This window comes from Garra rufa, chromosome 22 (genome assembly GCF_049309525.1).
Source record: "Garra rufa chromosome 22, GarRuf1.0, whole genome shotgun sequence".
Taxonomy (NCBI): domain Eukaryota; kingdom Metazoa; phylum Chordata; class Actinopteri; order Cypriniformes; family Cyprinidae; genus Garra; species Garra rufa.
In genome coordinates, this window is record NC_133382.1 from 12,085,963 (window position 1) to 12,101,502 (window position 15,540).

At 36.9% G+C, this 15,540-nt stretch overlaps 1 protein-coding gene across 1 annotated transcript in view; it reads right to left on the minus strand.

Moving 5' to 3' along the window:
* Positions 1–5,457: 5,457 nt before the first annotated feature.
* The window catches only part of btbd16 (BTB (POZ) domain containing 16), a 34,659-nt gene continuing 24,576 nt past the window's right edge, over positions 5,458–15,540 (minus strand). The window contains exons 13-17 of the mRNA XM_073827727.1: positions 11,951–12,033; positions 11,691–11,765; positions 11,398–11,499; positions 7,308–7,496; positions 5,458–5,588 (exon numbers count right to left, since the gene is read on the minus strand). Coding sequence (XP_073683828.1) covers positions 5,523–5,588; positions 7,308–7,496; positions 11,398–11,499; positions 11,691–11,765; positions 11,951–12,033 — 515 coding nt within the window. The 3' untranslated portion in view covers positions 5,458–5,522. The remainder of the gene's footprint in view (positions 5,589–7,307; positions 7,497–11,397; positions 11,500–11,690; positions 11,766–11,950; positions 12,034–15,540) is intronic.

Consider the following 15,540-nt stretch of genomic DNA (forward strand, 5'->3'; position numbering starts at 1 on the left):
TGACGGGCGGAGAGCGGAATTGCAAATCCCACTATGACCAAGGTTTAGCTCATGAATATGAATTAGTTCCTGCTGACATCGCTAGGCAACCTTCCTAAAGCGTCCAGTCACGTTTTTCATTAATAAACATGAGCCAAGCCTTCGCTGCAGTTGGATTCGACAGTGCGGCAGCTACCTGCATTCAGCCAATCAAATAGGTGTCTGTCAGGGTATGTAATTAATATTCATGAGCCAATCCTTTACCGTAGTAGGATTCACAAAATTACAAACGAAGGCGGAAAAGGCCTCTGGTTTTCAGGAAATAGAGATAAGGGCGATGGGAATTGTAGTTAAAAGTTCAAGTTTTATTGCATTCACGTATTTGTGATTGAGAAATCATTCTAAAATGCTGACTTGGTGCTCAAGAAACATTTGATTATTATTTGTAGAAACAAAAAAATGTTAAACATAACCACATAACATAAAAGATAACCTCCTTCTTTAAAACACAAACAAACTAAAAAGTTAATTAGTCCAAACTTTCATACTTTCACAGTGTGGAATTAAGGTGTGGTATAAATGTTAAACTCATGCCTTTCGAAGCTCTAGGGTGACTGACTGAAGAGAAGGGACTGAAGAAGGAAATAGTGTTGTATTATGGGAAATCCCCCTGGATGGACTCTCTCCCAGTGTTTTATTGTTCAGGTGCAGTTTGAGATTTGAGCAAAGGTTATTAGAGGTTAATGTGACCTGGCTACAGTCAGGCTACATGTAGGCCTACTGAAAAAAAAGTGTATGCAAAAAAACTGAAAAATACATTCTAATTAATCACAAAATTAATAGATCATATTTAATGCATTTTTAACCGTTTGAACAATGCATGCACAGTGTTATGGTAAAAGGCTGAAAACGTGGACAAACTCTTGAGTGTGAAACTGGAAATTAGTATTTCTGAAATAACTAAATACATAAATTATGATACTATGGAAGTCAATGAAATAAAAGGGCTTTTTAACTCATAATTCTGAGTTAACATCTCATAATTTAGATTTTTTTTCTATGAATTCTGAGTTTACATTTTGCAATTTAAAAAAAAGGTCTATTGAAACTTTTCAATCTCACAATTTGGACTTTTTTTCTTTCAAATTTTAGTTTAGATCTCACAATTTAGACTTCTCAGAATTGCAAGTAAACATCATTCTGATCATATCTCACAATTCTGAGATGCATTCTCAGATTGCATAATTCTATGAAGTCAGAATTACTAAAAAAAAAAAAAGCAGTTACTTTTTAAAAAATGTTTTATGCCAGAAGCACGCTTTCATATTTTTGTACTATTCATTTACTCACCTCGCTCTTCTGTTGAACACAAAACAAGATATTTTGAAGAATGTTGGTAACCAAATAGTTGTAGCCATTGACTTCCATAGTGCACTCTTAAAAATAAAGGTGCTTTAAAAGGTTCTTCACAGCGGTGCCATAGATAACCGTTTTTTGTTCCACAAAGAACCAACTCTTTCTTACCTTTTTATCATCTGAAGAACCTTCTTTCGCCACAAAGAACCTTTTGTGAAACAGAAAGGTTCTTTAGAAGTTAAAGATTCTTTATGAAACCATTTAAACAAAAAAGGTTATTCTATGGCATTGTGAAGCACCTTTACTTTTAAGAGTGTATGGTGAAAAAAAAAAACTATTTTGATACCAAGATTCTTCAAAATAGCTTCTTTTCTTTTTTTTTCAAAGGATTACTTTACTTAATAAAGGATTACTTTACTTAATAAATCCTGATGATTTACATTCCCCTGTTAAAAAGAAGAGTACATATGGAAGAGTACTTATTGTGGAAAAATATACAATAAAAGAAAATCCAAACTGAATGAAATGTTCTCAAAATTTTAATTGCATGTTAAATTGAATGGAAATGTATTAGAGTATAAATTGAGATTAAATGCAATTAGCTGAACTTTATAATGCTTTTTGACCCACTTAAGTAGGACTTAGTTTATTTCCAGAAGAAAAAAAAATCCCTGATAATTTACTCACACCCATGTCATCCAAGATATTCATGTCTTTCTTTCTTCAGTAAAAAAGTAATCGAGTTTTTTGAAGAAAACACTAATATTCTTTCCATATACAGTGGTGTGAAAAAGTGTTGGCCCCCTTTCTGATTTTTTTTTGCATGTTTGTCACACTTTAATGTTTCAGATCATCAAACAAAATTAAATATTAAACAAAGATAACACAAGTAAACACAACATGCTTTTAAATGAAGGTTTTTTCTATGAAGGTAAAAAAAAAAATCAGGCCTAATTATTGCCACACCTGTTTGCAATCAAGAAATCACTTAAATAGGACCTGCCTGACAAAGTGAAGTAAACCAAAAGATCCTCAAAAGCGATGCATCATGTTAAGATCCAAAGAAATTCAGGAACAAATGAGAAAGAAAGTAAGTGACATCTATCAGTCTGGAAAAGGTTATAAAGCCATTTCTAAAGCTTTGGGACTCCAGCGAACCACAGTAAGAGCCATTATCCACAAATGGTGAAAACATGGAACAGTGGTGAACCTTCCCAGGAGCGGCCTGCCGACCAAAATTACCCCAAGAGCGCAGCGACGACTCATCCAAGAGGTCACAAAAGACCCCACAACAACATCTAAAGAACTGCATGCCTCTCTTGCCTCAGTTAAGGTCAGTGTTCATGACTCTACCATAAGAAAGAGACTGGGCAAAAATGGTCTGCATGGCAGAGTTCCAAGGAGAAAACCGCTGCTGAGCAAAAAGAACATAAAGGCTCAGTTTTTGCCAGAAAACATCTTGATGATCCCAAAGACTTTTGGGAAAAAGTAACAGCATTTCAGAAAAAGAACATCATACCAACAGTAAAATATATTGGTGGTAGTGTGATGGTCTGGGGCTGTTTTGCTGCTTCTGGACCTGGAAGACTTGCTGTGATAAATGGAACCATGAATTCTGCTGTCTTCCAAAAAATCCTGAAGAACAATGTCCGGCCATCTGTTCGTGACCTCAAGTCGAAGCGAACTTGGGTTTTGCAGCAGGACAATGATCCAAAACACACCAGCAAATCCACCTCTGAATGACTGAAGAAAAACAAAATGAAGACTTTGGAGTGGCCTAGTCAAAGTCCTGACCTGAATCCTATTGAGATGCTGTGGCATGACCTTAAAAAGGCGGTTTATGCTCGAAAACCCTCCAATGTGGCTGAATTACAACAATTCTGCCAAGATGAGTGGGCCAAAATTCTTGCACAGCGCTGTAACAGACTCATTGCAAGTTATCGCAAACGCTTGATTGCAGTTGTTGCACTTTTTCACACAGGGCCATGTGGGTTTGGATTTTGTTTTCCCAACAAAACTTCATTAAAAAACTGCATGTTGTGTTTACTTGTGTTATCTTTGATTTATATTTAAATTTGTTTAATGATCTAAAACATTAAAGTGTGACAAACACGCAAAAAATTAAAAATCAGGAAGGGGGCCAATACTTTTTCACACCACTGTAGTGGACGTCAGTGGTGCTCATTGGATTGAAGGTTAAAAATGTAGTTTCAATGCAGCTTTAAAGGGCTCTAAACAATCCTAGCCAAGGAACAAGGGTCTTATCTAGAGAAACAATCAATAAATTTATATTTATAGACTTTTTAACCACAAATGCTCATCTTGTCTAGCTCTGCGATGCGCATGCATACTCTGTGCACTTCGGTTCAAGACAATTATGCGACAAAACACCCATCTCATTTTCTCCTCCAACTTCAAACTTGTCCTACATTGCTGTGTTACCTTTTTTGGTAAAGGGTTGCATTTTTGACCTTCACTCCATTGAGCACCATTGAAGTCCACTATATTGAAAAAAATCCTGTGATGTATTCTTCAAAAAACATAATTTCTTTGCGATTGAAGAAAGAAGGACATGAGCATCTTGGATGACATGGGGGTGAGTAAATGATCAGTAAATTTTTATTTTGGAAGTGGAGTAATCCTTTAAGTCTTTCTAAATCCTAAACCTGCTTAGTGAGCAGTTAGTAAGAAAGAATCTTACAGTTTTTCTGCTTTCTCATATTCACTTTCGAATTAAAATGTGGGTCAGGGGAAGCCAGTCGTGGGTCAAAGCAGCAGAGTGACTTTATTTAAAGCCTGCAGCGGGTCAGCGGGTCATACGGTAGTCTGTGGAAGGCTGCTGTATATCCGCACTGCTCTGCTGAGCATTTTCCAGCATGTATTGTGATCAGGATAGCTTTGCTTCCTCAGTGGCAGTTTGCCCATGTGAAAACACAGAGCGCACCACGCAAAACACGCTTCCTCTTCCCTCAATTCGCAGCCCTTGAAAACAATAGCAATGCAGCACATTTCAAGAGGAGGGAAACTATTTTGAGGTTGCATGAGCCAAATGACGGCAGTCCGCAGTGTTGACGTGGACAGACTGTCAGATCTAGGCATGAGAAATGAGCTTCAAAAACAACAGCAGAAGATATCATTTTTCTTTTACAACTTAAAATTTGACAGTATTATAGGAATATTATATGCTAGTTTTCTGTATGGAATACCTGGATGAGCTTCTCCATTTGCCAAAATGTGCAGCAACATATTGCATCCCACAAAGTAATGAGCTTCACTTGACCTTATTTTGACCTTATTATTTGAAGTACATTTTTCTGTGTGGAATGCAAAATTTAAAATGGCTTAGAAGAGTGTGCAAGTACATGAATTGTAATATGCCTTGAGGAAACTTGCTGAGATCTAAAAAAGCAGCAAAAAGAAGAAAAGAAGAATGAAGACTTTCATGTCTTAATGGCAGACTGTCACCAGCTGCTTTTGCTCCACAAAAGTTTCAGGCATTATTTTGGACACAAGTGATGTGCATGCCAAAAAAAGGGAAAAGATTAAGAAATTAAAAAAAAAAAATAATAATAATAATAAAACCTAGGAACTTTTGGGGAAAAATGCATGATAAATAAAAGCAAAAAGTGCATAATAATGATTTTTGTTATTTGTATCTTTACTATTAGATATTTTTAGTCTACATTGCTACTTTCACATTATTTATTTACTGTACTACCTTTTTTTTTTTTGCAAAAATGCGGCCACTATTTATTAATAATTAAAGTTACAGAGGATTTTGGATGCTGTCATTTTTGTTGCTTATTTTTTTAGTTGGAAATGAATAAAAAAAAAGTGTTTCTAACCTGGTGCTGTTCTGTCGTTTTGTCTGAAAAATCTTAATTTTTAAATTATTTTTAAAGCTTTTATCATTGCAACATTTGCAACAATATGCAACAATTTAAATAAGTCTGATGTCTGATATAAACCTAAGCATTTTTGTGCTATTTAAAATAAATCATTAATACTTAAACAGCTATCAAGATGTGCCATGCTCATAATTCAGTGACTCTAAGGGCATTAGTAGTACAGTATAGCTGTTATTAGACATAGTGTCCACCATACATGAACATGAAGACACAAAAGCATTTTGACATTTGGTGTAATCCATTAATATATTTACTCTGCAAAGGGGGCAAGATGCAAGATCAAAATGGGAATGCCAGAGCGAAGGTCACCAGGATGGGCGGAGACAGTCCTTCAATCTGGAACGGCTGTTAAAAAAATGTATACTTTTTAAGTTATTATAATTAAATAAAAGACTGTTAGACTAAACATTATTATGTATGTTACTTGAGAAAAAAATATATAATAAAATAAATAAAATAATAAAATAGATAGATTTAGTACTGACCTGAGTAAGATATTTCACATGAAAGACAGAAAATAGAGAAAATAGTTGTTGAAATTATTTAAAATGACCGCGTTCAAAAATGTACATACACTTGATTCTTAATAATGTGTTGTTACCTGAACTATCCACAGCTGTATTTTTTTTTTTTTTTTTTTTGTAATAGTTGCCCTTGTTTGTCCTGAACAGTTAAACTGCCAGCTGTTCTTCACAAAAGTCCTTCAGGTCCCACAAATTCTTTGGTTTTTGCCATTTTTGTGTATTTGAACTCTTTCCAGCAATGATTGTATGATTTTAAGATCCAGAGCTGGGGGGTGAAAACTTTTTGAATTTGAAGATCAGGGTAAATTTGTTTTGTTCTCTAAGAAACATGTAAGTATCTTCTTTAGCTTCTGATGGGCAGTACTAAATGAAAAAAAAAAAAAAAGATATTTAAGCAAATAAGAAAAATGTACACATCTTCATTCTGTTCAAAAGTTTACACCCCTGGTTCTTAATGCATTGTTTTTTCTTCTGAAGCATCAGTGAGCGTTTGAACTTTCTGTAATCGTTGCATGTAAGTACTTCAGTTGTCCTCAGTGTGAAAAGATGGATCTCAAAATCATACAGCCAATGTTAGAAAGAGTTGAAATACACAAAAATGCTGAAAAACCAAGGAATTTGTGAGACCTCAAGGATTTTTCTGAAGAACAGCAGGCAGTTCAACTGTTCAGGACAAACAAGGGACTCACGAACAACTATCACTAAAACACACACACACACACACACACACACACACACACACACACACACACACACACACACACACACACACACACACACACACACACACACACACACACACACACACACACAGACACAGACACACAGACACACACACACACACACACACACACACACACACACACACACACAGACAGACACACACACACACACACACACACACACACACAGACACACAGACACACAGACACACACACACACACACACACACACACACACACACACACAGCTGTGGATCATTCAGGTAACAACACAGAATTAACAATCAAGTGTACGTAAACTTTTGAACAGGGTCATACATATATAAATATAAATTTAACTTTTATTTTCTCTTGTGGACTATATGTAAACAGCTTTTATGTGAAATATCTTATTTAGGTCAGTACTAAATAATAAAAAGAAAAACATGCATTTTGAATGATCCCTCTTATCTGTACAGATTCTGCAAGGTGTTTGTAAACTTTTGACCTTAAATGTATATTTATTATAATAATAATGATGATGATGACAACAAAAATCAACAACACAAAATTACTCAAGTTTTAAAATAAACAATAAATTATAAAAATCATTATTAATAAAAAAGCAAAAAAAATAGTATCTCGGCTATACTAAAATACTGATTATTATACATCATATTTACACAATGTTGTTCTGTAGTCTGAGTGGTTGTTAATTTATCTTCATCTTTATTTTGGACTGTAAGCTATTTAAACTGGCAGTGTTCAGATTATCGTGCTCAAACCACTTATCCGTCTCTAGTTTTCAGTGTTTTATTGTAAACTCTGGGTGTTGGTACCTTGCTCCTACCACGGCGTTTACATAGGCCAAACTCTTGATTGACAGATCCACTGCTGTGCTCTTGCCACTCGCCATTGGCATAGCTTTGCACTGTGATGTGATAGCGTACTGATCGATCCGACCTCACACTGTATGGACGGCTCACGGTGGAAGACTGGCATAAAGCAGGATCCCAGTGTCTTAACCTCTACACACAGAGAGAGAGACAGTGAGAGAGACAGAAGGAGGTGGGAGAAGCCATATGTTCTGAGGAATCTCTGACGAATATTCCGAGGAACAGTTCACCCAAAATATGTCTAAGTCTAGTCATCATTTATCACCAAAATGTATGACTTTTTTGAATTCATGCACACATACATTTAAATCCGAGGCCAGCTGCATAAACACTGTGTTAAAGGGATAGTTCACTCAAAAATGAAAGTTATGTCATTAATTCCTCACTCTCATGTCGTTCGAAACCTGTAAGACCTTTGTTAGTCTTCGGAACACAAATAAAGATATTTTTAATGAAATCCGAGAGCTCTTTGTTGATGTTCTTGGCATGTTTCTGGACCTCAAATGTGGTAGGACCCTTGCTGTCTATGGAGGGTTAGAGAGCTGTCGCATTTCATCAAAAATATCCTAATTTGTGTTCTGAAGATGAAAAAAAGATCTAACAGTTTTGGAACGACATTAGAGTGAGTAATTCATTTTTGGGTGAACCATCCCTTTAAGACTGTGTCTTAAGAACTAGTTTGACTTACTTTTTAGATTCAAATTAGACCATTCTCCTTTTTATAACAGTTTTTAAAACCTATGACTAGTCTTTAGGGCTGCACAATTAATCGCACAATGTTGTGAGGCGCGTTTAGTCAATGAAGCCGGTACTTTGATTAGTCAAAGTAGACTTTGATCACGTGCGTTCAGCTGCGTTCAGCTGGAGCGTTCAGAGGCATAATTCACTGACAAGCTACGCCAAAACGCGCTCAAAATCGATTTGGCGTAGCTTGTATTAATTGCCGCTCCAGCTGAACGCACGTAATGGAGATTTACTACCAATCAAAGTACCGGCTTCATTGACTAAACGCGCCTCACAACATCGTGCGATTAATCGTACAGCCCTACTAGTCTTAAAGGGATAGTTCACCCAAAAATGAAAATTTGTTGTTTATCTGCTTACCCCCAGGGCATCCAAGATGTAGGTGACTTTGTTTCCTCAGAAAAACACAAACTAAGATTTTTAACAAAAACCGGTGCAGTCTGCCAGCCATATAATGGACGTGGATGGGCACCAAACCTTTAAAAGTAAACAAAAACATGCACAGACAAATCCAAATTACACCCTGCGACTCGTGACGATACATTGATGTCCTAAGACACGAAACGATTGGTTTTTGCGAGAAACTGAACCGTATTTATATCCTTTTTTACCTTTGATACACAGCCACGTCCATCTGTCATGAGCACGAGCTTAACATCCGGCTCGTAACATGTGCACGCGCTCTGGCGTAGTATATGCAAATGCTGTAAGGGGAAATCAGTGAAAAGTCCCGGATGAGTTTGCGCAAGCAAACATAATCTTTTAGCTTTAAATCGGTTTGAACAATCAGGATAAGCGCAAGTAATTACCATTTTGAATAGCCGCTATACCCACAATCTCTGTGCTCTGTGTAAACAATGAGTGTCGTATACATGCGACAGATCGCTTCCGGCGTTTGCGTATACTACGCCAGAGCGCGCACACATGTCTACATGCTAAACTCGCGTTCAGGACAGATGGACGTGGCTGTGTATCAAAGGTAAAAAATGATATAAATACTGTTCAGTTTCTCAGTTTCTCTGGCTGGCAGACTGCACCGGTTTTCGTTAAAAATCTTTGTTTGTGTTCTGCTGAGGAAACAAAGTCACCTACATCTTGGATGCCCTGGGGGTAAGCAGATACACATCAAATTTTCATTTTTGGGTGAACTATCCCTTTAAAGAAAAAAAATGAGATGACTAACTTTCAAGACTAGTCCAAGCAGTTTATGCAACCAACCCACGCATATGGTGTGTCAAGCCTTAGTAGGCAGTTTTGACTACAATGATGAGACATGTAAGAACCAGTAATGACTTCAATTTTAGACTGTTTCTAACATACAGCGTATGTATGGAATACTTTTATGTTAATTTTGTGGCTTTTTTATATTTTGACATTGCTCTTCTGCTTTTTTGTGTTCTGTGGAAGAAAAAAAAAGTCATTCAGCTTTGACTGAACAATGTAAGAATGCATAAATTATGACAATATTGTTGGTGAAGTGCATCTTTAAATTTACAGAACACCAGTTAAATACATTAAAAATGAAGTGCATTAATAGCTCAAAGTCTCAAAGTGCCATCTGGTGGATACTTAAGACATATTAAGTCCTTGTTAGACATTCTCTTGTAAACAAGAAGTACACTTCAGGATACTTTTAAAAAGAGTATATATTTACTTTAAAAGATTATACTTAAGTGCAAACTGAATGTAATATCTCAGACACTTAATTGCATGTTATTTACTATTAAACAAAAATGTATTGTAGTTTAAATTTATAAGTGACCCTGGACCACAAAACCAGTAAGTAAGTAACAAATAAGGTATATTTGTAGCAATAGCCAAAAATACATTGTATGGGTCAAAATTATCGATTTTATGCCAAAAATCATTAGGATATTAAGTAAAAATCATGTTCATATATCAAAACGTAATTTTTGATTAGTAATATGCATTGCTAAGAACTTTATTTGTACTTTACTTTATTACAACTTTGAAGGCAATTTTCTCAATATTTAGATTTTTTGCACCCTCAGATTCCAGATTTTCAAATACTGTCTTAAAGGAACACTCCACTTTTTTTTGGAAATAGGCTCATTCTCCAACTCCCTCCCGAGTTAATAAGCTGAGTTTTACCGTTTTGAAATCCATTCAGCCGTTCTCCTGTTCTGGTGATATCACTTTTAGCATAGCTTAGCATAGATCATTGAATCCTATTAGACCAATAGCATCACGTTCAAAAATGACCGACAAGTTTCAATATTTTTCCTATTTAAAACTTGACTCTTCTGTATTTATATCGTGTACTAATACCGGAGGAAAATGTAAAGCTGTGATTTTCTAGGCCGATAAAATTCACTCCCATTCCGGCGTAATAGTCAAGGAAGTTTGCTGCCGTAATATGGACGCAGCAGGCGGAGTAATATCACGCAGTGCCTGAAATTAGTTCCCAGCTAGGTTAGTATTTGCACATGTGCTGCGTGATATTACTGTGCCTCTTCTGTATAACTACAGAAGAGTCAAGTTTTAAATAAGACAAATATCGAAACTCGTTGGTCATTTTTGAACGTGATGCTATTGGTCTAATAGCATTCAATGATCTATGCTAAGCTATGCTAAAAGTGATATCGCCAGAACAAGAGAACGGATGAATGAATTTCAAAACTTTAAAACTCAACTTAATAACTCGGGGGGAGTTGGAGAATGAGCATATTTCCAAAAAAAGTGGAGTGTTCCTTTAACAAAGCATACATCAATGTAAAGCTTATTTATTCAACTTTCAGATTATGTATAAATATAAATTTTAAATTTACCCTTATGACTGGTTTTATGGTCCAGGGTCACATATTAAGTGCAAAAGTACATTTAAGAGTATGTGGTTAAATTGCACTGCTGAATAGACTGACAAGCATATATGCCAAAATAAAATGTAATTGTAATTTCCATTGAAACGTATATGGCATAAATATGTTTGTTATTACACATTTGTAATAAATTAAAAAAAATATGTTAACTTTAAATGTAATATCAAATAACACACTACATCAGGCATTTACAAGTAAGTGTACTTTTTTTTAAAGTGCAAGTAAAACTCATAATTTTACATAAAGTGCACTTTGTGTGTTAAGAATTGCAGTCATGAAGTGTCTTCTCTTTAAATACACTTGGCCTTATATTTTATTAATATTATATTATCTACAAGTACAGTTTTTTAAATACAGTTTTAAGATTTGAAGTATACTACAAGTGTGTATTCAATACAATTACGCACATTCTTTTTCATAAGCATAAATGAAGATATGAGTGCTCTAACCTCAATGGAGAAGCTGTATGTATCAGATTCGCCCATTTTAGCTGCTTGGAGAAGAAAGTAAAAGCCATAGAGGCTGATGGTTTGAGTGCAGCACTCTTGTTCCTGTACGGTGAAAAACAGAACACATAAAATACTGCCTTACAAGCAAATAAAAGAACATGAGCATGAAAGAAAAAAGCATGGGTTGACTTTGTCATATTGTAACAACAGTAATTGCAAGTGACTGAAGGACTGAAAAGCTCTGGAAATGGCCATAACGCATCAGTGTTAAAGTGTCAGAAAGTGTACCGCACCCTATCAAACATCATTCCAAACCGGATCGCTTGTTTGGCGAAGTCAGTCACGACCATGTCACCCCCACTGTGAAGCTATGGAAAAAGAAACAAACATACAGATAAACCCTGCAGCTAATAAATTAGTTTTCACTTGGTGCCAAAAAAATCAATACAACTTATATTGAAACAAGCAAGACTTGAATTATGTATGGTGCTACATCTGGAGTGATGGGTGGGTTGAATGTAGTGTTGTGTTTGTGGTCTCTACACACACTCACAGTGTGGTAATGATTGGACAGGATGTGCAGCAGCCAGGATTCAGGAAGAACTCCGATGTTCTGCAGCTCCTGCAGATGCTTCCCTGAGACATGAACACACATAAACAAAAAGAATGTACATATATATAGTCTTGGGGAGTAAACTAAAAGCTGTAACACTTCTAACTTAAGCAAGAACATTTGTCAGTAGTGTTTTTCCCAAAACAGTGTAGATTTTCCAGTGATAAGCAACTTCTCCCAACAAGTTTAGTGTGTGGTTGAAAGAATAGTTCACCCAAAAATAAAAAGTTGCTGAAAAGTTACTTTTGCACCATCCTACATGTAGCAGAGTTTGTTTCTCCATCAGAACAGATTTGATGACATTTAGCATTGCATCACTTGCTCATCAATGGTTCCTCTGTAGTGAATAGGTGCCATCAGAATTAGAATCCAAACAACTGATCTACAAGTAATTGTCACAACTTCATAAATTAAAATCTTGTAAAGTGAAATGCTTTTTGTTCCCCTTTAATCAGTTTCTTGTGGATTATTGCAATGTATCAGCTGTTTGAACTTTCATTCTGACGGCACCCATTCACTGCAGAGGATCCATTGGTTTCTCCATTTTTCCAAATCTGTTCCGACGAAGCAACAAACTCACATACATCTTGGATGGCCTGAGGGTGAGTACAATTTCCAAAAAAATTTCAATTTTAGGCAATTAATTCCTTTAACATTAATTGAAGAGACCTTTCTGTTTTAATCTACACATTATTCCATGTGAATTTTGAAACAGTTTTTTTCTAAGCTGCAACAAGCCCTATGATTTGAGGCATCATTTATGGCTGCATCTGGTGCAGACAAGGTATGTAAGGCTAAGAATTAGTTGAGATCCATAACCCATGCGCAAATTGTGTTAATAATTGTTTCCAAACAGGTTTCCCTAAATATAGATAGATAGATAGATAGATAGATAGATAGATAGATAGATAGATAGATAGATAGATCTTTATTGTCATTGTCACAGGTACAACGAAATTTAAAGTGCTCTCTAGTCAGTGCATCATTCATTCAGTAACATCCTCTCACACATTCTTTTGTCACGCATTCTCCTGTCAAAATACATTGATTAAACAGTGATTGTGCACATTATCGCTTAGCAGCATCATTTAGATCGGTTATTGCAGTTGGGTAAAAACTGTTTTTGAGTCTGTTTGTCCTTGCATTAATTAGTCTGTACCGCCTGCCAGAAGGCAACAGTTCAAACAGGGGGTGGCCAGGGTGTGAGGTGTCCTTTATAATGTTCTGTGCCTTTTTGAGACACCGGGAGCCATGTAGGGCTTCCAGTAAGGGGAGAGGGCAGCCAACAATCTTTTGGGCAGTGTTGATAACCCTCTGGAGTGCTTTCCGATGAGCTACTGTGCAGCTAGGGTACCAGATACATATGCAGTATGTTATTATGCTTTCTACTGTGGCACGGTAGAAGGACACCAGAAGTCTCTGTGTAATGTTATTCTTCCTGAGTATTCTCAGGAAGTATAGTCTCTGTTGGGCCTTTTTCAGCAGCTCATCGGTGTTTACCCTCCAGGATAGGTTGTCTTCGATGTGGACTCCCAAGAAGCGGAAGTCAGCCACCCTCTCCACACAGTCCCCGTTGATGATTAATGAAGAGATGATTATTTCCCCATCTTAGATAGTACTTGGCTGAAGCACCTTTACAGCCTCAAGTCTTTTTGGGAATGACGCAACAAGATTTGCACATCAACGTTTGGCAATATCTGCCATTCTTCTCCTTACTTCTTCACCACTCAAGCTCTGTCAGATTGGATGGGGTCTGACAGACATTTTCAGGTTTCTCCAGAAATGTTTGATTGGGTTCAAGGCAAACCCAGGCTCAGGCTGGGCCACTCGAGGACACTTTACTTTTTGATTAGACCACAGAATCATGTTTTTCAGTCTGAGATTCCTTTAGGTGCTTTTTTTTCTCAAATTCCAAGCGTGTTTTCACGTCTCTTCACTGAGGAGAGGATTAAGTCTTGCCACATCACCATAAAACCCAGATCAGTGGAGTGTTGTAGTGATGTTTATTCTTCTGTACGTTTCTACGTTACGTGGGGCAGCCGTCGTAGAGAGTCGGACTTGTAACCCAAAGGCTGCAGGTTCGAGTCTCAGGTCTGGCAGGGATTGTAGGTGGGGGAAGTGAATGTACAGCACTCTCTCCACCCTCAATACCACGACTGAGGTGAGTCCCTTGAGCAAGGCACCGAACCCCCAACTGCTCCCCGGGCGCCGCAGCAGCGATAGCAATATGGCTATTCACTTCACGGTGTGTATGTGTTCACTACTGTGTGTGTGCACTTGGATGGGTTAAATGCAGAGCACAAATTCCGAGTATGGGTCACCATACTTGGCCTCATGTCACCTCCTTTCCTTTCCTTTCTCCCATCTGCATATATGATCATGAAGCTCAACTAGAGTGACCATCAGGTTCTTGGTCACCACACTAGCCAAGGCCCTTCTCCATCAATTGCTCAGTATGTCCAGGAGGCCAGTTCTAGGAAGAGTCATGGTTGTTTCAAACCTCTTTCATTTAGGGTAATGGAGCCTCCTGCTTCTGTGAACCTTTAATGCAGCAGATTTTTTTCTGAATTCTTCCCCAGATGTATGGCTTGATGCAGTCCTGTTTCTGAGCTCTACAGGCATTTTTTTTTTTTTACCTCAGGGCTTGGTTTTTGCTCTGATATGCATTTCAGCTGTTAGATCTTTTATTAAGATGTGTGTGCCTTTCCAAATCATACCAATTCAATTGAATGTGCCACAGGTTAACTTCACTCGAAGTGTAGTAACATCTACAAGCAATATGAATGCTCCTGAGCTAAATTTCAACTGTCTCAGATAAGGGTATGAATACTTATGCAATGGAATCATTTAGGTTTTTAATTTTTAATAAATTTGCAAAGATGTTAAAAACATGTTTTGCTTTGCCATTATGGCGTATAGAGTTTAGACTAATGTGGAAAAGGTATTTTAAAGCAGTTTAACATAAGGCAGAACATAAAGAAATGTAAAAAACAATGACAGGGTATGAAAACATTTGCAAAGCACTTTACATGCAATACTTTGCATCAATCCAAATGAATCCAATCAATTTCAGATTCTGAAAAGTTTTGTTTTCAGATATGCATTTCCATGTGAAACAAATGCATTCCAAACTAAACAACTTCAACACATGTACAGCACCTGTCACACCCCCGGACTTTCATGTTGGTTTCTCCCATTCTCCCCCGCAGTTCAGAGTGTTTTTGGTTTCTCCCTCATTGTCTCCACCTGGATGTGTAATCAGTCTGTCTATTTAGTGTGTGTGTTTTCCCCTCTATGCTGTCGGTCTTTAATGTTATATGGATGTTTTCCCCTGGTGTTCCTGTGTCTGCCTGTATCCCGTTGGATTTATTAAATATACGTCTTTTATTTACGTCGTTGTTCGTGTGTTCCTGCCTGCATCGTGACAGAAAGACCAACCCAAACAGTTTTTTTTTTGCGTATTCCACCCCGTTTTGTTTATCATTCAGTTTTTCAGTCTTTTTGTTTCCGTAGTGTTTTCCCCCATGGAT